The sequence below is a fragment of the Bubalus bubalis genome, chromosome 3 (genome assembly GCF_019923935.1).
Source record: "Bubalus bubalis isolate 160015118507 breed Murrah chromosome 3, NDDB_SH_1, whole genome shotgun sequence".
Taxonomy (NCBI): domain Eukaryota; kingdom Metazoa; phylum Chordata; class Mammalia; order Artiodactyla; family Bovidae; genus Bubalus; species Bubalus bubalis.
In genome coordinates this window covers 145,819,628-145,843,874 of record NC_059159.1, presented here as the reverse complement: position 1 = coordinate 145,843,874, position 24,247 = coordinate 145,819,628, and the positions used below count along the sequence as shown (strand labels likewise).

The following is a 24,247-nucleotide window of genomic DNA, read 5'->3' as shown; positions in this document are numbered from 1 at the left end:
CATTCAGTGCTGAAAGCAGTGTGCCCATCATTCCTGCAGGACCCAGTGCTTTGGCCTGCTGGGTCATCATGGTTGGTCCCTGGGTAGTGAGTCAGGAGCCTCCCAGACTAGTTCAGAGAGCTCTGCTTATGACTGGGAAACCCAGGGTCAGGCCTTCGCTTTGCCATGGCGATTTCCTTACACCCCGCTGCCTCAGTTTCCCTATCTGTGGAAGTCTAGCTATGAAAATGAAGTCTGTAATGCTGTGGTAGACAGTCAGTGTTACAAGTCACAGCTGGCAGTTCAGATGGAGCGCTGGGTTTCTGTTCTCTGAGTCACCCAAGCAGAGTACTGTGGGCACCCTTACAAAACCACTGTTGTTCTGCTGCATGCCTGCTGACCCCCGAGTTGCAGTGTCTATCTACCTTGAGGTGTGATGTTGCCGTGGTCTTTATCTAAGTGGTCGCAGAGGTCAATATGCAGGAGCCCTGTGGGAACCTTTCGTCTTTCATGGTCAGTGGGGAGGGCATGATATGAGCATAGACTCTATCTTAAAAGGGGAGAAAAGGCCAGAGTTGCAGGTCACACCCACACAGTGGGGCAGGGCCGTGGTGCTGGGTGGTGAGTCGAAATTGGGCTCAAGATCAGGGTGTTGGAGACATGAGTCACCACCTCACCTCATTTGAATTATGGTGAAACAGCCAGAAAAGATGGTGAGGTGGATGGCTTATGGGTGCCAACGGTGGCTGATTGTACAAATGAAAGGCACCCTTGGGGGTTAGTTTCATAGAATGAGAAGAGGGGCCAGGGGAGAAAGCTGAGGACCGTCGTCACAGTGCGACTGGCTGCAGTGAGGTCTGGGGCCGGTGTGGTCGGTGCAGAGAAAGATGGCTCAGGATGCGGGGGAGGTGCAGCTGCTGAAGAGAATCCTGCAGGGAGGTTCTGTTTCTGTGGAATCCAGGTGGAAAAGAGAAACATTTCAGAGGCTGCCTGTAGTCCTCTCCCCTCCCCCAGTCCCCTACTCAGGGTCTGTGGAGCCTAGCCTTGGTGAAGGGTCAGAGTTCTCTGGATGCCTCTATTTTCAGTTCTTCCTGTTTACATTTATTGAGGTAATGTCTTTCAAGGCAATAGTTTGCTGTTTTTGTTGTTGTTGTTGTTGTTATATAAATGGCTCTATGTGATGCCAGCTGCATTATTTGTGGGGAATTGTGTCTTATTCTGTCAATACTAAGACCTTTTTGTCAGAAGCCTGTGGCCACAGCTCTACAGAAGCACTGCCTGTCTTCTGGAGTTTTTTGCCAGGCTTCATCCTAACGCAGCAGTGCCTTGGGATGCAGGCTGTGGTCTGCCTGTGTTATGGTGCCTGCGTAGCAGCTCAGACCAAGACCTTCTCATAGCCTGAGCCGTGTGTCAGGCACCTCTCAGCCCGCTGTTGAAGAAGACAGCCCTCTCGCTCCTGAGTGAGACCTGTGATCAACCTTTTGTCCTTCTTGCCTTGGATCAGAGTGAGGGATACAAGATTGACTTTCTGTCTCACCTAAATCTCACAGCTTATCAACTCTTTAAGAACCATTGGGGTAAAAGTGTTTTATTTCTACATTTAGAGGCTGAAGAATAAAATCTAAATATCTAGTAATTTTTGGATGGGAAAGATTTTTAAAGTCAAATTTCTCAGAAGGTGTGCACGGGCCACAGGTGGAATGCACCTGTGTTCCTGGTGTGAGGAAGGCAGGGCCACAGATATGGTTCTTAAACTTATAGCTTCGGAATCACATGGGGCCCTGAGTAGAATGCAGAGGTGGCCCAGGGGCCCCTGGGGACAGAAACTCCATTGAGTGTGGTAGTCTCCGTGGTGGGGCTTACCTTCCTCCGGGCCCAGGGCCACTGGTGGTTTTCTGTGGCCACGTACCTGGCGGCCCTGTATGTGACAGGGGCTCGTGGTGGTATCAGAGTCTGCTTTCTAGGAGCTCCCGGGCATTGAGGGCTTCTTGTCCTTCTCTTTTACAGACCTCAGAAGAAATATTTCAGCACCTGCAGAACATAGTGGACTTTGGCAAAAATGTCATGAAAGAGTTTTTGGGTGAGAACTATGTTCATTGTGGGGTAAGTGATCTTTTTTAAACGTAGTCTTAATTCATGAGCACATTCTGTATCAAAATACCAACTTCTCAATTATAGTTTGAAAGTTTGTGCTTCACAATAACCCCTAATGTTAGTTACAGAGTTTCCAAGTGCTTTTCTCATTTTTGCCCCATAAGGTAGCAGAGCAGATCCTATTATTCTCATTTGCTAGCTGAGAAGCATGGGATTCCGAGATACTTTGTCAGACCTTAACTTGCTGGGACTCCTAGAACTCTACCACGCCACCCTCAGGGGGGCATTCAGGTTGGTGAGAGCTCTTGAGTGAGGTCCAGGCAGCAGCCTGGATCTTTGATAGGCACCTTCGAGCAAGGTAAGGAGAAAAGTGGGCCCCCATACTGGGAGGTGTGACCTGGTCTCGTGGGAGACCCCAGCTGAAGCTCACGTGGGGTGGTGGCTTCCACCTGCCTGCAGGTGGTCTCTGTTGCTGGCTTCTTCTGGTCTCAGTTACGGAGAGCAGTACTTGTTACAGGCAAGGTCTGCTGTTTGGATGCTCATGGAGCGGGCAGCATAAGAAGCCTCAATGGAGTGGCCCTGTGATCCTGGCAACCCTCAGAGCAGATGGCCGTGGTCCACATCTGGGACAGTCATTCCTACGCCTTGGCTTTGATCACCGCTGCACCTCTGCTTCTGCTGGCCTTACTGCTTGTCTTAGATCAGAACCCTGAACAGATGATCAGATTTGTCATTTTGAACAGAGGGAGTAGTACTGCCTGTTTTGCAAGTTCTGTACCTTGTGTGCATCTTGAGAAAAATGATGCCAAGAAGGATTGCCTAGCAAAGCAGAATTTTAAGTGGCTCTGACAGCAAAATGTCCTCCTTTGACAGCTTAGGATGTACTGTGGGTGGCGCCTCTCTGGGTTCCTTAGGGCTGTGGTCTTATCTAAAGACTGGGGCTAAGGATCCTCTTCCAGGATGGCCCAGAACCACAGAGCTTGCAGTGTGGTGCTGGCTGTTGCCCTGCTGACTGGGGCCCAGCAGCTCCCCATGTGGACTCTGCAGGGCTCTGAGCATCCTTGTGACTCGGTCCTGACTCTTCCAGTGCACAGTCTGAGAGATGACCTGTCAAGAAGTTGTGTCTGTCACTTCCACAGCATCCTGGGGTCTTCGCAGATCAATTCTAGGCAGTGTGGGACTACACAGAGGCAAAGGCCACTGAGGCCATCCTGGGGGCTGGCACCACCCCTCCCCAGCTGTCCTGTTAAATTGTGGAAGCCCAAAACCCACCTCCTGTGAGAGCCTGAGTGACTGAGTGCTGGCTGCCTCCTCCTTCTCGGCTTGGACGGTGTCTGAGAGAACGCAGCAGTGCCGACTGTCAGTGTCCTTCCTGGGGCGAGAGCATGCTCTTCTGGCCAAGTGGGAGTGTTGCTCTGCCTCACTCAGGGGCTCTAGACCTTTCTTCCAGGAGGGGCCAATGGTGAAGAAGGGTGGTGAGGAGCTTGCGGTTCCAGCCAGTGGCAGCCTGGCAGGTGGGAATAACACTGGGCTGTCCCTTCAAGGCCTAGGGCATGCTCTAACTCCGAGTTTGATTCTGTTTGTCCACAGTGGACAAGGCTCTGGGCCTGTGAGGTGGATTCACAAGGTCACATCTTGGGAGTATTCACCCTGTTGACATACCTCCTTTGCATGAAGACACCGCCAGAGTGAAACACAACCTGCTTTTCCTCCAGGTGGCTATAGTAGTGAGAGGACTGCCACTCGGGCCCAGCACTGTTGAATGTGGGATAGAGAGACATCTCTGGTCCAAATAAGACCATATTCAGGCAAAGTCCGCATTTGTAAATGATATGGTTTTCTCCTTCTGATGGCATGAGCTAGGTTAGAGGGGGGCCCTGTTAAGAGCATTTCCCTCTTCTATGTCCTGAGACGAGAAATGACTAGCCCATTGGTGAGAGCAAGGCTCAGATAGAGAGACAGACACACCCCTTGTGCCATGCTGCCTCCAACCCTGCCTGGCTGGTTTGGGGACTGATCTGGGCCTGTCTTCATGTGAGTTGGAGGTTAGGTGGGAAAGGGCGTGATGGAGGTGTGGCATGTAAATGGACAGGATCCCAGCATTCTCTTTCTAGGCCAGTCTCTTCCATCCCCTTGGGATTCTTTAGAAGTCAGAATTCTGCCACCCTGGAAATACAGAGAAGATGATGAGCAATGTGGATTAAATAGAAACTCTTAGTTTGGGAGATTGCAAAGAAACAGCAAAGCAGAAAGAAGTTGCTTCTCTGTTTCTTGCCCAAATGCACCAAATATTGGCCATCCTGTAGCTGATGGGGGCACAGGATGTCCACCTGGGGATTTATTTTTTTAAAGATGATTTATTTTATTGGGCTGTGCTGGGATTCAGTTGTAGCACGTGGGATCTCCGATCCTGCATGGCATGTGGGATCCTTAGCTGCACCTTGCAGGATCTTTGCAGTTGTGGCGTATGGGATCTAGTTTCCTGACCAGGGCTCAAACCCTGGCCCCCTGCATGTGGGAGTGTGGAGTCTTAGCCACTGGGCCATGAGGGAAATCCCTTACCCAGAGATTAATATTCGATCAGACCCCGTTCCTTGAGCTGCTTCTCAGATGGGAATGTGAGAAGCCTCAGGTTGCCCGAGGAGACAGCTGGTGAGGAAGTTTTTGCAGGCAGAGGGCTGTCTGAGGTCCCTGCTCTGCCATCCACAGACCCCTGGAGAATGAGGATGAGGTTGCCTTGAGAACACAGGAGCTGCCTGAGGAGTATTCTCTGGAGACTGTGGGTGACATTGGGCACGCTGCTAGCCACTGCCATTGTGGACATCAGCCACCCTGAGGAGGGCCTGTTCCTGTTAGTGCACAGAGACGTTAGTGGTGAAGAATCCACCAATCAGCGCAGGAGACACAGGAGATGTAGGTTCGATCCTTGGGTCGGGAGGATCCCCTGGAGAAGGAAATGGCAGCCCACTCCAGTATTTCTTGCCTGGAAAATTCCATGGACAAAGGAGCCTGGTGGGCTACAGTCCATGGGGTCCTAAAGAGTTGGACATAATCTGGACATGTCCTTAAAATAACAGAGCAGCTTTTATTCCCAAAACTCACATACTGAGTGTTTTTTTAATGTGGTAAAATATACAGAACATAAAGCTTACCATTTTAAGCATTTTAAAGTCTGCAGTTCTGTGGCATTAAGTACGTTTACCTTGTTGTGTAACACACACTGAGTATTTCTTATTTGTTCTTACAGGAAGTTGTTCAGCTGCCTTTAGATTTTGTGAAACAGCTTTGTTTAAAGATACAATGTGAAAGACCAGGTAAGGGTTTCTAACTTACAAAATTTATAATATTCCGTTTGAAAAGTGTTTGATGTTAGGCAGATACAGTTTTTAGCAACTTTTTTGCCAGGAACTTCATTATCAGGGGTAGAAATCCTAAGAGTTTGTGAATACAATTCTGGGTGTCAAATATGCAGATCACTGCCGGGAATATATGACCAAGAACTAATTCATAAAAATAATGCTTTTGAGGGGCAAAAGGTAGCTGAAGGAGTTGGAGGAGAGTTAGGGAAGGGAAGGCTCAGGGTGGTCTGGAGGAGTCCAAAAGAAAACCAGAGCAGACCTGAGCTGTGGAGGGTGGCCCAGGCCCTAGAGGAGGGCAGTCCTGAGTTCCTTCTTTCAGAAGCCAGCACCACCCAACCTGCTTATCCTCTTGAGGTAAGCTGGGAGACTTGAGTTTTTGTACTTCCCACCACACCTTATTTCCCTGAACTCCAGGAGTTGGTGATGGACAGGGAGGCCTGGCGTGCTGTGGTTCATGGGGTCATAAAGAGTCGGACACGACTGAGCGACTGAACTGGAGCTGGATCACCATACATAGCTTCCCCCATCACCACACATGATTTCTACCTAGCAGTAGAAATGTACCACCCCCTCCGCCTCCCCCCACCCCCCACCACCCCTGCAATATATACTTGTTCCTCCTCACCTCCCAGACTTTCCCCCTTCACCTTCCCCCTTACCTTTCCCCACTGGCCATACCTTCCCCATCACCACTAATATGTTCCCCCATCAAACCAATTACCACACATAGCAGCCCCCATCACCTCCAGTACCTTCCCCCATCACCTCACATACCCCCCATCATCTCACAGACCACCCCGATCACCTTCCCCAATCACCTCACATACCTCCCTCATCACCTCCCATACCTTCCCCCAATTACCTATCTTCCCCCATCACCTCACATATCTTCCCCCATTAGCTCCCATACTCTCTCTCATCATCTCTCATACCTTCCCCCATCACTTCCCATCCCCTCCCCTCATCATTTCCCATACCCTCTCCCCATCATATCACATACCCCCAAACTCCTCATACCTCCCCGTATCACCTCCCATGCCTCCCCTATCACTTCCCATACCTTCACCCATCACCTTGTATACCTTCCACCATCATCTCCCATATACTCTCCCCATCACCTCACATACCCACCCTATCACCTCCCATACCTTCCTCCGTTGTCTCACATACCTCCCCCATCTCCTCACATACCCCCCATCACCTTCCGTACCTTCCTCCGTTGTCTCACATACCTCCCCCATCACCTCCCATACCTTCATCCGTTGTCTCACATACCTCCCCCATCACCTCCCATACCTTCATCCGTTGTCTCACATACCTCCCCCATCACCTCCCATACCTTCCTCCGTTGTCTCACATACCTCCCCCATCTCCTCACATACCCCTCATCACCTCCCATACCTTCCTCCGTTGTCTCACATACCTCCCCCATCTCATCACATACCTTCCTCCATTATCTCACATACCTCCCCCATCTCCTCACATACCTTCCTCCATTATCTCACATACCTCCCCCATCTCCTCACATACCCCTCATCACCTCCCATATCTTCCTCTGTTGTCTCACATACCTCCCCCATCTCCTCACATACCCCCATCACCTCCCATACCTTCCTCTGTTGTCTCACATACCTCCCCCATCTCCTCACATACCCCCATCACCTCCCATACCTTCCTCTGTTGTCTCACATACCTCCCCCATCTCCTCACATACCCCCATCACCTCCCATACCTTCCTCTGTTGTCTCACATACCTCCCCCATCTCCTCACATACCCCCATCACCTCGCATACCTTCCTCCATTGTCTCACATACCTCCCCCATCTCCTCACATACCCCCTATCACCTCCCAAACCTTCCCTATTACCTTACGTGTTCTCTATCTATTATCTCCCATACCCTCTCCCCATCACTCACCTCACATACTTCCCATCTCCTCACATACATCCCCTATCACCTCATATATTTTCCCCCATCCCCTCACATACTCTCCCCCATCACCTCCTATACCTTCCCTCATCACCTCAAATATCCTCCCCCCACCTCCCCGCACCCCCCATCACCTCCCATACTCTCCCCATCACCTCCCCACATCCCCCCATCACCTCCCCACACCCCCCCATCACCTCCCATACTCTCCCCATCACCTCCCCACATCCCCCATCACCTCCCCACATCCCCCATCACCTCCCCACACCCCTCCTCATCACCTCCTATACTCTCCCCATCACCTCCCATCCTTTCCCCTATCACCTCCCATCCTCTCCTACCATCCTACCATCTCCACACCCTCTCCCTATCACCTCACATACCCCCATCTCCTCACACACCCCCCATCACCTCACATATCTTCCCTCATTACCTCAGATACCCTCCGTCCCATCACCTCATATATCACCCCTATCACCTCTCATAACGCGCCCCCCACCCCCACCCCCCACCTCACATAACTTCTCCCCCATCAGCTCAGGTGTTTTCCCTCCATACTTCAGGTACTTTCCCTATACTTATCTGTCACAGTAATGACACTAACCATGTTAAAGCTTTTCCTTTCATAGTCAGAGACAGAGATGTAAAATTTATGTTGTTAAGGAGTGAAATGTCTCCTGCTAAATCACGGCCAGGCAGTCAGAGTGTGTAGTAAGCCAATATGAAATTTTTTTTTGTATTTGATTAGGAAAATGGAAGAAAACAGGATACTGTGCCCTGGAGCCCCTGGTTTGGGGAGCCGTGAGGAGCAGGGCTTCATGGGTGGAAACGGCCAACGAAGGGGAAGGAGGCAGCAGCCTTGTTCAAAACCCGGACTGTGTCTTGGCTCTGTTTTCCTCATCTAGACTGAGGCCTGCTGTGATTCTGCCTCCTAGTTACTCATGCCATGCGGCATCATTAGTTTTATAATCAGCAGTTATACTACTTAACAGTGATAAGACTGTCCCCCGTGGTAACAGTGACTCATACTCAGCCTTGTTGTGTGGAAGGAGGAATCTAGAGGCCATATCTTATGTGACTGTCTGCAGTATAACTTCTAGTAGTCAGAGCTGAGGAAATATTAATGTTTGAATATTCTGAAGGAAGCTTTAGAAGGAAGGTAGTGGCTGTTGCCGCCTTCTTCTCTGAACTCCTGGGTTAAGGGAGTCAACAGAATTGGGGGGCAGTTTCCAAGATCACTCTCACTTTTGATGGCAGCTGCATATTTGAGGGTCCCCAGGACCAACCTCAGGTCTGATAATTTGCTAGGAGGACCCACAGAACTCATTGTTATTCTCATGGTTATGGCTTAGGGACACAGATTAAAACCAGCTGAGAGAAGAGGGGTCAAGGTTTTTGCTGGGGCTTGGGCATGTAGACTGGAGAAGGCAATGACACCTCACTCTAGTACTCTTGCCTGGAAAATCCCATGGATGGAGGAGCCTGGTAGGCCGCAGTCCATGGGGTCGTGAAGAGTTGGACATGACTAAGCGACTTCACTTTCACTTTTCACTTTCATGCATTGGAGAAGGAAATGGCAACCACTCAAGTATTCTTGCCTGGAGAATCCCGGGGACGGGGCGGGTCTGGTGGGCTGCCGTCTGTGGGGTCGCACAGAGTCGGACACGACTGAAGCGACTTAGCAGCAGCAGCAGCAGCAGGGCATGTAGACACAGCTGGCCACCTGTGTGGCTGCCCTCAACCTCCAGCCCCTCCAGAGGTGGAGCTGGTACTACAAGGTCCAAACTCCTACCAGGAATCACAGTGTTATCCTTGTGTGACTCCAGGTCCTTACAGAGACTTCTCAGGCAGGATAACCCAAGCTTTAGAGGTGACCTCCCAAAAACAGAGGCTGAGTTGGTCCTTCCCCCAACAGGAGCCCAGGCTGCCATGGAGTTGTCTTGTTGCTCTCGCTGACCCTCAGTTATCTTCCTCACTCTGTTCTCCAGAATCTCGCTGTGACAAGGACCTGGACACGCTCAGTGGCTATGCCCTGTGCCTCCCCAACCTAGCCAGACTGCAGACCTACCAGTTTGCAGAGCGCCGGCCGATTCTGTGTGTAGAGATCAAGGTGAATATTTGTTAAAGGGAAATGGTGTTGGGGAAAAAGGAGAAATTGTAAATCCATGGGTCATCTGCCTGGAGTGCACTTTCCCCACCTTGAGGTGGGGGCTACAAAGGATGTTGCTTGTCTAGTGGAGGTCAGTGATTACTGGAGAAGGGTCACTCCCCTGCTTCAACTCTGTGGCTCCCTGTCCAGCGTGGCCACCTGAGTCTCCCTCAGGAAGCCTCCCGGGTATCTCGTTGTTTCCTTTCTCCAAACCTCTGGTGGTGACTTCTGGGTCATGCTCTTGGCCCTGAGCATTCACACTCCGGATGTTTAGTGTGGACAATGTTCTGCCTCTCTAAACAGAGGCGAATGTCTCAGGCGTCACAAATGATTTGGTGCCCTGACACAGAACTCTGGATTTTAAAAGACAACCAGAATTTCAGACATTCTGGGATCCCAGGAACCATCAGATGAGCACCATTGTGTTCACGCAGTCTTATCAGAGAGACCGTGGGTTCTGCTTCTTGGAGCTGAGAGTGTGGGACAGATCTGCACTCCTAGTTTTTCCAGTCTTGTTCTATAATGAAAACACAGGGTTACTGTGTATTGCACTTTGTCAAGCGAGCAACTGAGGCCTTGTTGTTCTTCTCCAGTGAGAATTCTGGGTGGATTCTCCAGGGGCAAAGAGAGATTTATACGATACAATGAGGGCGGCATCAATTCCCACTGGAGACTGAAGATAAAAGCAACTTTTGGGAATGTTTGTAGCTAACGCTTCCTGATTCTCCTGGGAATTGCACTTGATCATCCTGTAGTTATATGTCTGCCTGAAGGTATATGTTATCTCCCTGAGCGTTTTTTCTTCCTTATCTGTTTTGCAGCCCAAATGTGGGTTTATTCCCTTCTCCAGTGACGTTACGCACGAGATGAAGCACAAGGTGTGTCGTTACTGCATGCACCAGCATCTCAAGGTAGGAGGGCTAGCCTGCTGGGCCCGCTTGCTGCACAGAGCCTGGGGTGAATGGCCGGGTCAGCTCGAGTTTTCAGAGGAGTAAAATAAAACGGAGATACTGTTTGCTTTTTATTTCAAAAGTAGTTCATCTTTTTCTTCTTAATTGAGATAGTTATACATATCCTAAGGTTTACCCTTTTAAAGTGTATAATCCAGCAGATTTTAGTCTATTCATAAGATTGTACAACCATCACCACTATCGAATTCCAGAACATTTCATCACCTCAAAAAGAAGTCCTATGTCCATTAGCAGTCACCCATTGTCCTGCCAACCCTTGGCAACTACCGAATTTGTGGATCTGCTTATTCTGGACATTTCATACAAGCGGAGTCACACAAATTATGGCTTTGTGTGACTTCTTTTAGTTAACATAATACTTTTGAGGTTAATATATGCTGTGGCATTTATCAGCACTGCATTCTTTTTATGACTGAATAATAATCCTCCATTGTATGGGAACATCTTGTTTATCCATTCATCTATTGATGGACATATGGCTTTTTCATTTTGGCTACTGTGAATAATGTTGCTATAAACGTATGTGTACATGTACATGTTTGAGTCACTTTTTTCAGTTTTCTTGGGTATATTCCTAGGAGTGGAATTGCTGGATCTTGGGGGAAATTCTGTTTAAAGTTTTGAGGAAATGGCAGACTGTTTTGCATAGCTGTAGCATAATTCTGTATTCCCCCCAGCAGTGAACAGATGTGAGAGCTGGATCATAAAGAAAGACCGTAAATGCAAATTTTGGGAGATAGTGAAGGACAGGGAAGCCTGGCATGCTGTAGCTCATAGGGTTGCAAAGAGTCGGACATAACTTAGTGACTGAACAACAGCAGCAACAAATGCATGAGGGCTCCAGTTTCTCCACATCCTCGCTTCACCAGCACTAATTATTATCCCTGTTTGTGATTATAGTCATCCTAATGGATACAAAGTAGTATCTCAAGTGATTTTCATTTGCATTTCTCCAAAGGTTAGTGATGTTGAACATCTGTTCGTTTGCTTATTGGCCATTTGTATGTCTTCTTTGGAGAGCTGTCTATTCAAATTCCTCACCCATTTTTGAAATGAGTTGTGATTTTTTTAGTTGTTTTAGGGGTTCTTTGTATATTTTAGATATTAATCTCTTTATCAGATATGTGATTTGCAAATATTTTCTCCCATTCTGTTAGTTGCCTTTTTACTCTGTTGACAGTGTTGCACAAAAGTTTTAAATTTTGATAAAGTCTGATTTGTCTTTTTTTACTCTTGTTGCCTATGCCTTTGCTTTCATATTCTCTTAAGAAATCGTTACCTAAACTAAGGTCATATGCTTTTCTGATATGTTTTCTTCTAAGAGTTTTATAGTTTTAGCTCTTATGTTTTGGTCTTTGATCTGTTTTGAGTTAGTTTTTATATTTGGTGTTAGATAAGGGTCCAGCTTCATTCTTTTACATGTGATATCCAGTTTTTCCAGCACCACTTGTGAAAAGACTGTCATTTCTCCATTGACTGGTGTTGGTGGATTTATTGGCCTTATACGTGAGGTCTTAATTCTGACCTTTCTATCGGTCTGTCCTTATGCCATTCTTGTTGAAATCAGGAAGTATTAGTCTTCTAGCTTTGTTTTTCTTTTTCAAGATTGTTTTGGCTATTTGAGGCTCCTTACAATTACATATGATTTTGAGAGTTGAATTTTTTGTAACTGCAAAAAAATTGCAGTTGGAATTTTGACAGAAATTACAGGAAGCTATAGATCACTTTGGATAGTGTATAAGTGTTAGTCAGTCAGTTGTGTCCAACTCTTTACAACCCCGTGGACTGTATAACCTGCCAGGAACCTCTGTCTGTGGAGTTCTCCAGGCAAGAATACTTGACTGGGTGGCCATTCCCTTCTCCAGGGATCTTCCTAACCCAGGGATCGAACCTGTGCCTCCTGCATTGCAGGCAGACTCTTACCATCTGAGCCACCAGGGAAGCCTTGCCATCTTAATAATACTAAGTCTTATAATCCATGAACAGAGCTGTCTTTCCACTCATTTAGGTTTTCTTTAATTTCTTTCAGCAACATTTTTTAGTTTTCAGTGTACTAGTCTTTTGCCACTTTGGTTAAATTTATATCTAGGTATTTTATTCTTTTGGAATATTGTAAATGTTATAAATAGAACTGCTTCCTTAATTTCCTTTTTGGTTTGTTTATTGCTGGAGTATAGAAACACAACTAATATGTGTGTTGTACCCTACAACTTTGCTGCATTTATTTATTAGCTCTGGTAGCTTTCTTTGTATATTCTTTTGTCATCTGTGAATAGAGTTTTATTTCTTCCTTTCCAATATAGATGTCTTTAAGCTTCATGATTTCCAAGAAACCAGCTGAGATTTTGACAGGGAATCACTGTGCTGCACATTGTGTGGGAAGTGCTGCCCCCTCAACAGTACTAGTACTCTGTGAATGCAGGGTTTTTTCATTTATTTAGATCTTTAATTTCTTTCAGAAATGTTATAAAGTTTTCAGCATATAGGTTTTATATTTCCTTTGTTGAACTTATCCTAAATGCCTTGTTCTTGGAGATGCCATTGTAAGTAGAGGCTTTCCTGGTGGCTCAGACGGTAGGGAAGCAGCCTGCAATGCAGGAGACCTGGGTTTGATCCCTGGGTCAGGAAGATCCCCTGGAGAAGGAAATGGCAACCCACTCCAGTATTCTTACCTGGAGAATCCCATGGGCAGAGGAGCCTGATGGGCGATAGTCCATGGGGTCGCAAAGAGTTGGACATGACTGAGCGACTAAGCATTGTACATAGAATTTTTAAAAATGTCATTTTCAAGTTGTTTATTGCATAGAAATGCAATTACTTTTTTGAAATAAATATAGGTATTTAATTGTGATGAAATATACATGACATAAAATTTACCATCTTAACCATTAAGTGTACAGTTAAGAGGTATTAAGTACGTTTACACTGTTGTACAACTACCATTAATGTCCATTTCCAGAATGTTTTTTGTTTTGTAAAACTGAAACTCTACATCCATAAAATAACGCATTTCTTCCTTTCTCAGGCCCCTGGTACCCACCATTATAGTTTCTATCTCTGTGAATTTGACTACTGTAGGTACTTTATATATGTGGAATCATACAGTATTTGTCCTTTTGTGACTGACTTATTTCACTTACCATAATGTCCTCAAGATTCATCCATACTGTAGCTTGTATCAGAAGTTTCTTCCTTCTCAAGGCTGCATAGTATCCATTGAACGTGTATAATATATTTGGTTTATCCCATTCATCCGTCGATGGTCACTGGGCTGCTCCCATTTCTTGCCTGTTGTGAATAATACTTCCGTGAACGTGGTTGTACAAATATTTCTTTGAGACTCTACTCCCAGTTTTTTTGGGTGTACACCCAGAAGCAGTAGTGCTGAGTCATATGGTAATTCTGGTTTTAATTATAAGTACAGTATTATATAGAAGTAGTAAGAGTGGCTATCCTTATCTTGTTCCTGGTCTTGAGGGGTAAAGCTTTTGGTTTTTCACTGTAGAATGTAATGTTCTCACTGTAAGTTTGTCAAATTTTTTTTTTAGAGTTTTGTTTTTTAAATCGTGAAAGAGTGTTAGATTTTGTCACATGCTTGTCTTGCATCTGTTGAGATGATCATGAGGTATTTTCCTGTTTCTATTAATATGGTGTATTATGTTGATTGATTTTCATATGTTGAACCACCCTTGTGTTTGACAGATAAATGCCATTTGATGAAGGTGTGTAATCTCTAGTATGCTACTTATTTTGGTTTGTTAGTTTTTGTTGAGGATTTTTTCTTGAGGGATATTTGTAGTTTCTAGTGATGTTTTTGTCTAGTTTTGGTACCAGGATGATAATTGGCTTGATAGAATGAATTCAGAAGATTTTCCATCTTTTTACTCTTCATTTTTTGGAAGAGTTTGAGTATTGGTGTTGATTTTTCTTTAAACATTTAGTGGAATTCAGTAGCAAAGCCATCTGGTCCTGGGATTTTCTTTGTTGAAAGATTTTTGATTACTGATTCAGTCTTTTGTTATGTCTGTTTACATTCTCTATTTCTTCTTGAGTCAGTTTTGGTAGCTGTATGTTTCTAAAGAATTTGTTCATTTCACATAATTTGTTGGCATGTAATTGTTCACAGCATTTCTCTAAACTTATTTTTATTCCTGCAAGATTGATAGTAATGTATTTTCTTTCATTCTTAGTCATTTGAGTCCTGTCTTTTTTTTTTTTTCTTGCCATAAGCAATTATTCTGCTAATTGATTTTTTTCACTTAAATAATCCTTGAAGATTGTTTGTCATGTGTCTGTCAAGGCTTTTTTGTTATGTATTTGGATAATGCATGTATAGATGCACATATCCTTTTTTTCTTTTTGAAGCAAGTTATTTCATATGCATTGTTCTGCCAATTGCTTTTCTCTTTGAATAAATATTTGTGATTTTGCCTCTTTCTGTTAGTGGCTGCATATTATTTACTGGTTCTTTCATTCAACATGTGGCTTGCTGTGTCCTAGTCCATAAAAGCAGATGTGCTTTGATTTATTTAGTTGTTTCTAGGTCTTGCTGTGTTTCACAGGTTGTTTCACATGTCGCAGTGAACATCCTTGACCCAGTGATTCCTCATAGATTTGCCAAATCAGGGGGCATCCATCTTTAAAATTGTGATGGAAACCAGCAAGTTGCCTTTCAAAGGTTGTGCCAATTTGTCTTCTCACCGACAACATGAAATTGCTAGTTGGGTGCAACCTACCTTTCCTGGATATTATAATTGTAAAGATTTGTTCATCTGATTACCAAAATTCAGCCATGGCATCTTATAAAGGTGCTGGCTGCCATTTCTCTGCTCATGTGGAGGGGCTGGCAGCTACATGAGGCTCTCAGAGGAGGGCCGAGGTTTCTTGGAGTCAGAGTCAGCTCCCTGCGCCAGCTCCCTGCACCTGGAGCTGGTGTCATCTGCGGGGCCCTTCAGCTGCCTTGGTTATCTCACAGTCCCTTGAGCCCTTTTGTGTGTTAGAGTTAGCCCAGTGTGCTTCCCCAGTCCCATCACTGACACCCTGTGGTGATTTCTTAACAGGTAGCAACTGGGAAGTGGAAGCAGATAAGTAAATACTGCCCTCTCGATCTCTACTCAGGGTAAGAGAATACTTCTCCTTTGTCCCTAGTGCTGCCTCCCTTGGTGGTGGTGGTGGGGTGTGTGGCATTCTCTGTAGTGGGGGGTGGAGGGTGCATTCTGCGAGGTAGGGGCTACTTGCCTGCAGAAAGCAGGGCCCTGGGCAGGGCTCAGGTTTCTTGCCTGGGGTCAGCATTGCCTCAATAGGTTCCTGCAGATTACCAGTGGCTGGGGAGTTGTTGCCAGAGGAAGGGGCAGAGAGAAGGGTGGGGATTAGGGGTGGTAATGGGGGTGCCTCTCTGAAGAGGGCTGGGGAGAATACAGCTCCTTAATCTGCAAAGCTTGGAGATCTCAAGTGGCAACTCTTGGGCATGTCCCCTGAGCCACAGGCAGGTAAATGCAAAGTCTGCTCTAATTGTCAATAATACTTTCTCTTTTTAGAAATAAACAGAGAATGTACTTTGCTTTGAAAAGCTTGTTACAGGAGGCACAGAACAACTTAAAGATCTTTAAGGTAAAAGTTGCTTCTATTTTATGGCTTTTGGGTGGGTCCAGTGGGTGTCTGAACTGAGCTGGATGAAGCCCTGGTGCTATGGTCCCTAACAGGGCTCTGTGACCTGCAGACAAGGGCATCTGCACTGGGGCTGCCTCAGTATGATCCCTTGGGTCTTTTTTCCAAGCCTTATTTCATGAGCGCGTGCCATCCTGGGACTCCTGGGGTGTGTAATGGTAACTCCTTGCCCACTGGGTGGCCTCAGACTCAAGGCACAGACCCTGACTCTGGTTCTTGGGTAAAGATGGCCCTGACCGCGTCTCAGGTGTCCTCTGTGGTTGAGATGGGAGTAGGACCTGGGGCAGGGCAACCTAAAGGGTGGTCACACCTGTGCCTTTCCTCCCGGTTAACTTAGGGAACTTACAGTTAGGGGATCTCCTTGTCAGTGAGTGAGTTCTCAGAGGCCTGCAGCTCTGATCGTCCTGCATCCTGATTGTGTAGGGGAAGGGTTCTGCACGCAGCATACGCACCACCTGGCACTGGCACTTTCTGCTTCCTCATGACCACCTGCTTCTGGCACCCTGACTGGACTTGCTCAGGCCCTGTGGTCCCTGACCTGCTGTCAGGCATACATGGAGGAGATGCTGAGGGGCAGAGGAGTGGGGAGAAGGGGTGCAGGAAGCGGGGGCAGGGCTGGCCCAGAGCTGGGGAAGGGTTTGTGTTGGAAATATGTCCCCTGGGGTCCCCCTTGTCATCTTTTCTGCTTACCACTGACTGCTCCCAGTCCTGGTTATGTTCTTACTAGGTGTGACATATAAGCAAGAGCTCTGACAGGCTCCAGGTTTACAGGCGGTAGATCTGTGTGGCGTAGCAGGGCTGCTGGGTCTGGACAGCCTGGTGCCCTCTGCATCCTGCTCCATGTGGATAGTGCTGCTCTGCATACTGGATGCCCCTCAGAATCCCCTCAGAGCAGACAGTGCTGCTTTGCATACTGGGTGCCCCTTAGAATACTGAGCTTCTGTTCTTGACTCACTTCTCCCCGTATGGTTCAGAAACCTGGTCATGTTGAATCAGCTTTACCTTGTCTCCTTCTACCTTGCCAAATCAAGAAAAAGAGGACATAGTTTAAAATCAGTTTTTGTTTTTAACTCTTATAAAGACTTTAGGAATTTTATATTTAAATGCCAAAGATAAGTTCCCTCTCTTGTGGGGATTTATTTGGAACCTATAGTAAGGCTGGCATTTTGTCTGAAGTGGACCCTTTTGTGACTGCCCTCACTTAGGCTGGCCTGTCAGGCCAACATAAGCTGAGTGGTGAGTCTGACTGGGCCCCTGGATCAGTGGACCTGGGACCTGGGACCTGGGACTGAGAACCCTGGCTATTTCCTGCTTCTGTTGAACTCAGCTAAGGGGAAAATCCAGAGATTTGAGATAATAGTTTCAAAAGAGATGGATTAAAAGAAGTGACATGGAATGGCTTTTAAAAATAACACAGGAGCAATGCAGTACATTTGCAAGTGCTGGCAAGCTCTCTCTCGTGAAGTTCCAGGTGTGGAGAGGTCTCCTGGCTCATGATCCATGCTGCCACTATGTTCTCTGCCGTTGGCGCCTTCTCCTTGTCTGTCTGAACGTTGCTCACAGACTCCAAGCCTGTGGCTCTGTCCACCCTAATACTGGACACCTGTGAGATGTGGTGGGGGCCATGTGGGACTGTCACGGAGACTGGGACGATACGCTCTGCACATGTCACATGAGGTTCTTAGCAACTGTATGTGTATATGTAAGATGCCTGTCTGCCTGGATTCCAGACACTGGGGAGAGAAGGCCTTCTACTGTCCAGGGTCACTCAGCTGCTCATGGGCCTGGAGGAGAGAACTTCATAGTGGGCCAAGGCTGCCCCTGCACTGGACGGCAGGCTGAGCCCTGGCCCTACCTTCTGGCCACAGCCCATGCATGTTGAGTGGTTTTGGCTCCGTACTTCGTCTTGGCCTGCCTTCCTCCCAGAAGCTCCTGCTTTTCCTTTGCCTAGCACACCCACCCTCCCTCTCTAAGGCCCATCTCAAGGGGCAGCATCTCTTGTTGGTTTCTCCTGGTCCTTTGGTCAGCAGCGGCCTCAGCTGTGTTCCCATCTCTCTGGGCACCCGCATCTGCGCCCTCTGACAGTGCTGACAGGGGACTCCTAGGGAGGCATCATGCTGCTGAATCCCCGTCCACGCTTCTTAGTGGACTGAATTGACCCCCATCTGCAACCTGGGGGCAGAGCTGGGATCGTCCTCGTTGTATCATCTACTGCACAACAGCCACTGATCCTCTCGGTTTCTGTGGCCAGAAGGAGCAGCATAGCTGGTTCTGGCTCAGGGCCTCTCGAGGCTGCATCTCATCTGAGGGCTCAGCTGTGGGGCCAGAGGCTCTGCTGCTCGGACGGTGCCTTCACAGCCATTGGCAGGAGACCCCACAGCTCCATGGCAGCTCAGTGTGGCTGCTATGATCTGAGAAGAGAATCATTAGGACAGAATCCACAGCATCTTAATCTTGCCAGGGGTATGCTGTTGGCTTTACTTGTATTCTGTCAGTCACACAGACTAAACCTCCACTGTTTGGAGAGAGAACTACGGGGTGTGAGTATCAAGGGATGAAGGCCACTGGGGACCTACTGGAGGGTGCTGACCACACTCTCACAGACTAGAAAATGTCTCTCCCCTGGGATTGGCTGCTGATAAAGCTTTTTCCTGGACATTGCAGACCCCTGTAAAAAGTCATGGGGTTGCACCTACTGAGCATCCCTTTCTGTAGCCCTGGGATCATTGGTGCCATGAGGAGTTTCTTTGCTGGACTTTGTTTTAAAAGGCAGGATTGGCCTCCAAAATGAAGACTTCTGTATTAGTGATGCTGATGGCCTTAACCACCCTGGCTGGAGCCTGGCTTAGTCCTTCACAGAGGACAGAAGGCTCTGGGATGCTGGCTGCCAATGTACGCCCACAGTGGTTGAGCAATTTGTCTGCTCAGGGCCAGACTGACACTCTGTGTCCCTCAGTAGCACAGTGTCACTTGGCCTCTTCAGTAACAGGCTAGGATCTTTGGGAGTTTGTGCTTTGGGCTGAGTTTGTTTGAGGTTGCCTGCATACCACGTGTTCCTGTCTGAGGGTTTGAATTTCAGGTCTGGGGCCTTTCTGGTCTTTGGTTTTTGAGAACTTTTCTTCTTTTTCATGTTCCAGTGGGATTTTCCACTTGGTCAGTTAATGTGGTGCATAAGGGTGGGTAGAGACCCTAAATGGGGGCATGTATAAAATGTCAAGTACCTTTACCTGTCTAGTGGGTGGGGACGGAGGTGTTTTTCTATCAACCTGTTGGAGTTGATGTTGCCCTGTCTCTTTCCCTTCCTGAAGAATGGTGAGCTGATTTATGGCTGCAAAGATGCCCGCAGCCCCATGGCTGACTGGAGTGAGCTCGCGCACCACCTGAAGCCATTCTTCTTCCCATCCAATGGCCTGGCCAGTGGACCCCACTGCACAAGGGCTGTGATCCGGGAGCTGGTGCGTGTCATCACACGGGTGCTACTGAGTGGCTCGGACAAGGGCCGGGCGGGCGCCCTCAGGTCGGGGCCTGGGCTGCGGGGCCCACCCGTCTGTGAAGCCAGCCCTTTCAGCAGGAGCCTGCGCTGCCAAGGTAGGCCTGGTGGGCGGGCTGGGCGCAGGGGAAGCAGAGCTTGTGGCATGGCCTGCGAGGGTCCTGCCTGGCCTCACGGAGCTTCTGTGGGAGCAGCCTTGGTCCCATCAGGGCTCCCCAAAGCTGGGCCTCCCTATCATCTCAGCCCCAGGTGGGGACATTACCGTTCTCATCTCCTGTCTGGGTTTATAAATTGCAGCATACATTGGGGCTGTAAGATTCTCTCTAAATGTCGTCCGACATGTCTGCACATCCTCTGTGGTTTCTCTACATCGTTCCATCTCATTGCAGCCCTGGAGGTGGGTTTTCCGTGGCCTTTCTCTTAGATGGGGAGCACTGAGGCCCAGAGTATTGGACTCCCAGTGCAAGGCCCTTTAGGGAGGGTGGGTGGCCTCAGTGGGTGGCAGTTTGCAGATAGGCTGTGAACACAGATGTATAAGACCTGTGACTCTGGGTGTCTCCTACTCTAGGCACCGTTCCTTACAGACTTGCCATGGGCTGGCTTTGACTTAGTGGGCATCCAAACTTCAAGGTGACTTTGTGACTGATTTGGGTTTTGCCATGAATGTTCACGGGCTCCTCCTTTGCCACCTTTGTCATCTGCTGGCAGGCTCGCCAACACGCTCAAGTATGTAGCATGTGAGCCATAACCAGGATCTTATTTTGAGGGGCTGACTAGGAGGATTCAGATTATTCAGTTTTTGTGCTGACAGGTCCTGTAGTCTCTGGGAGCCTCTGAGGATGCTGTGGGGGTGACACAGGGAGACGGCAGCTTTGCTCCTGCATGGATTTTAGGTGCGGTGGTTTTCCCGTGCAGCTACCTGGGCACAAGTCACCCTTTTGTCCCCCATGCAATGGCACAGATGAATTTTGTGGGTATTTTTCTTGTTGCAAAAGTGATGCCTACTCATTTCAGACAATTTTTGTAAACTCATGCCCGCGTTTGGGTACTTAACTGCTTGTAAGTAGACAGAACTTGTTTGGAAGGACACACGGGTGGACACTGGTCACTGAGACCCCTGTGGACCTTCTTCCAGACCTTCCCTGCATACGTACACAGACACAAGTCTGACCCATGGGATGTACAATGTATTCTACATGCTATTTTTTTAACTTATTTTTTGACCATAAAGTAGATACTCTACTATATGAATAACCTGTAATTGTAACAAATCCCTTTTAGCTGGACCTGTGCATTTTCACTCTGTCTTGGATGACTGAGCATGTTTTCCCAGAAGTGGGAGGTCAGAGTGTCAGAACTGGACATGGCCACAGGTGCTCCTTGTGGCTTGGACTCAATGATGTATGTTCATTCATCAGACATGACTGTTTGCTCAAAGGATGGGATACGTGAGCTAGGACTCTGTCTCCCCAGCCCTTAAGGCCCCTGAGAACGCTTGAGTGTGGAATGGACCTCATTTCTGCACTGTCCCTGCCCCCATGGCTCCCTGCTCAGTGTGGTCACACCTCTTCACACAGGCTGTTCCCTGGGCTCTGCAGATGCTGTCTTGCAGATGTGAGGATGTTACTGTGGTCCTTTTACATTTTGGGCCTAGTCTTCTGTAGACTGAGGGTTCTCTCTCTAGACTGGGCTGGTGTGATGGAGACTGAAGGATGTTGAGAGGAGGAGGATGCGCACAGTGAGCTGTGGGGCCTGCCTCTCGTTTGTGTCTAACCGGGAACGTGCACTTGTCCAGCCCCAGCAGCTCCGTGAGGCAGGGTGCGGCCTGTGCCCGCCACCTTCTTCAGTCCTTGACAGTAAACTTCTCGTTTTCCCCTGATGTTCTTGGTAGGAAAAAACACCCCGGAGCGCTCAGGGTTACCGAAGGGCTGTCTTCTGTACAAAACCCTCCAGGTGCAGATGTTGGACCTGCTGGACATCGAAGGCCTCTACCCTCTGTACCGGCGGGTTGAGCGGTACCTGGAGGAGTTTCCTGAGGAGAGGTGAGGCATAGACCCAGTGCTCCCCTGCCCTTTCTGGGCCTGTATGGGGCCCCGAGCAGCCCTGAGGGCAAGATGGGGATGAGGGTAGCAGGTTGACCCAGTGGGAGGACTGCATAGGCCTCCCAGGAGGATGACTCACCCCAGCTACCCGCTCCCTGCCCCCAGCTGCAGGGCCAGCCCGGAGATTCAGTGCCATGTGAAGGAGGACCAAGGTCCTGTCAGATCAGAGATCGCTTTCCCATTTCTAGAAAGGAGAGTATGTCCTGACAACCCTGTTAGTCAGTTCCATGTTCTGAGTTGGAGCTGAGCCTGCAGGGGGCAGTGCTGCTCCACAGCCGGTGAGCCGCTTTCACTCAGCCCAGCTGGGCTTTGGCCTTCAGGCGCTTCCTTTTCCGTTTCCTGACCGTCTTGATGTGGGTTGCAAGGATCTGCACCTGTGGCATGTGGTGGGGGCTGCAGCTGTCGCCTGGCCTGGCTTCCTCTCTATCACCCCTTCACTAGAATCTCTGACCTCAACACCATTTGTCATAAACAGGAGACATTCAGGCTCTCCTGGTTTCTGGTCTTGCAAGCTGTGTTTAAAACTTTCACACTTCATAACAGTTAAGCATTAGGAAGAGATGAATCCACTAATGTTCTTTAAAAACAGATGCATGATTCTTAAACTGCAAAGAGTTTAACAGATGATTTCCAGGCAGCTTTGCTATCCTGTTTTTTTGTGCTTTGTTCTTCAGAAAAACATTGCAAATAGATGGGCCTTATGATGAAGCATTTTACCAGAGGCTGCTCGATCTTTCCACTGAGGATGATGGTACAGTGGCTTTTGCATTGACAAAGGTGGGTAGACTCTTCCAGAAACATACTATGTGCTCCTTAGGCTCTTAATACTAACTCAGAATACTAACTCAGAATTTTCATAAGAAGTGTTTCCCAGTACCAACTCCTGATGGTTAAAGCAGAATAATTATGGATTAAACCCAGATGTTCAAGCTGGTTTTAGAAAAGGCAGAGGAACCAGAGATCAAATTGCCAACATCCGCTGGATCATGGGAAAAGCAAGAGAGCTCCAGAAAAACCTCTATTTCTGCTTTATTGACTATGCCAAAGCCTTTGACTGTGTGGATCACAATAAACTGTGGAAAATTCTGAAAGAGATGGGAATACCAGACCACCTGACCTCCCTCTTGAGAAACCTATATGCAGGTCAGGAAGCAACAGTTAGAACTGGACATGGAACAACAGACTGGTTCCAAATAGGAAAAGGAGTACGTCAAGGCTGTATGTTGTCACCCTGCTTATTTAACTTCTATGCAGAGTACATCATGAGAAACGCTGGGCTGGAGGAAGCACAAGCTAGAATCAAGATTGCCAGGAGAAATATCAATAACCTCAGATAGGCAGATGACACCACCCTTATGGCAGAAAGTGAAGAGGAACTAAAGAGCCTCTTGATGAAAGTGAAAGAGGAGAGTGAAAATGTTGGCTTAAAGCTCAACATTCAGAAAACGAAGTTCATGGCATCTGGTCCCATCACTTCATGGGAAATGGGGAAACAGTGGAAACAGTGTCAGACTTTATTTTTTTGGACTTAAAAGTCACTGCAGATGGTGATTGCAGCCATGAAATTAAAAGATGCTTACTCCTTGGAAGGAAAGTTATGACCAACCTAGATAGCATATTCAAAAGCAGAGACATTACTTTGCCAACAAAGATTCGTCTGGTCAAGGCTATGGTTTTTCCAGTGGTCATGTATGGATGTGAGAGTTGGACTGTGAAGAAGGCTGAATGCCGAATAATTGATGCTTTTGAAATGTGGTGTTGGAGAAGACTCTTGAGAGTCCCTTGGACTGCAAGGAGATCCAACCAGTCCATCCTGAAGGAGATCAGTCCTGGGTGTTCATTGGAAGGACTGATGCTGAGGCTGAGACTCCAATACTTTGGCCACCTCATGTGAAGAGGTGACTCATTGGAAAAGACCCTGATGCTGGGAGGGATTGGGGGCAGGAGGAGAAGGGGACAACAGAGGATGAGATGGCTGGATGGCATCACCAACTCGATGGACATGAGTTTGGGTGAACTCCGGGAGTTGGTGATATACAGGGAGGCCTGGCATGCTGTGATTCATGGGGTAGCAAAGAGTCGGACATGACTGAGCGACTGAACTGAGCTGAATGAAAAGGAACAGATTTGAGTTGTAGTGAGGTGGATGAACCTACAGCCTGTTATACAGAGTGAAGTAAGTCAGAAAGAGAATAACAAATATTATATATTAATGCAGTATGTGAAGTCTAGAAAAATGGTACTGATGAACCTATTTGCAGGAAAAGGATGAAGACGCAAATATAGAGAATGGGCCTGTGGACAGGGTGGGGGGTAGGGAACATGGAACAAATTGAGAAGGTAGCAGGGAGGGGAGGGCCCAGTGTGGCCTGGAGCCAGTTTACATATATACACTACCATGTGTAAAACAGATAGCTAGTGGGAAGCTACTTTATAATACAGGGAGCCCAGCCTGGCGCTCTATGACAGCTCAGAGGGGTGGGATGTGGGGAGGGCAGGGAGGCTCC

General features: G+C 47.8%; 1 protein-coding gene across 3 annotated transcripts in view; it reads left to right on the top strand.

The window, feature by feature from the left end:
- IPPK (inositol-pentakisphosphate 2-kinase) overlaps window positions 1-24,247 on the top strand; it is a 56,723-nt gene that overhangs the window by 9,261 nt on the left and 23,215 nt on the right. For all 3 annotated transcript variants that reach the window (XM_025282062.2, XM_025282061.2, XM_006063096.3), the window contains 9 exons: window positions 1,987-2,082; window positions 5,321-5,387; window positions 9,350-9,471; window positions 10,332-10,421; window positions 15,542-15,600; window positions 16,019-16,091; window positions 19,457-19,736; window positions 21,530-21,680; window positions 22,415-22,517. In XM_025282062.2, the coding sequence (XP_025137847.1) occupies window positions 1,987-2,082; window positions 5,321-5,387; window positions 9,350-9,471; window positions 10,332-10,421; window positions 15,542-15,600; window positions 16,019-16,091; window positions 19,457-19,736; window positions 21,530-21,680; window positions 22,415-22,517 (1,041 nt within the window). The remainder of the gene's footprint in view (window positions 1-1,986; window positions 2,083-5,320; window positions 5,388-9,349; window positions 9,472-10,331; window positions 10,422-15,541; window positions 15,601-16,018; window positions 16,092-19,456; window positions 19,737-21,529; window positions 21,681-22,414; window positions 22,518-24,247) is intronic.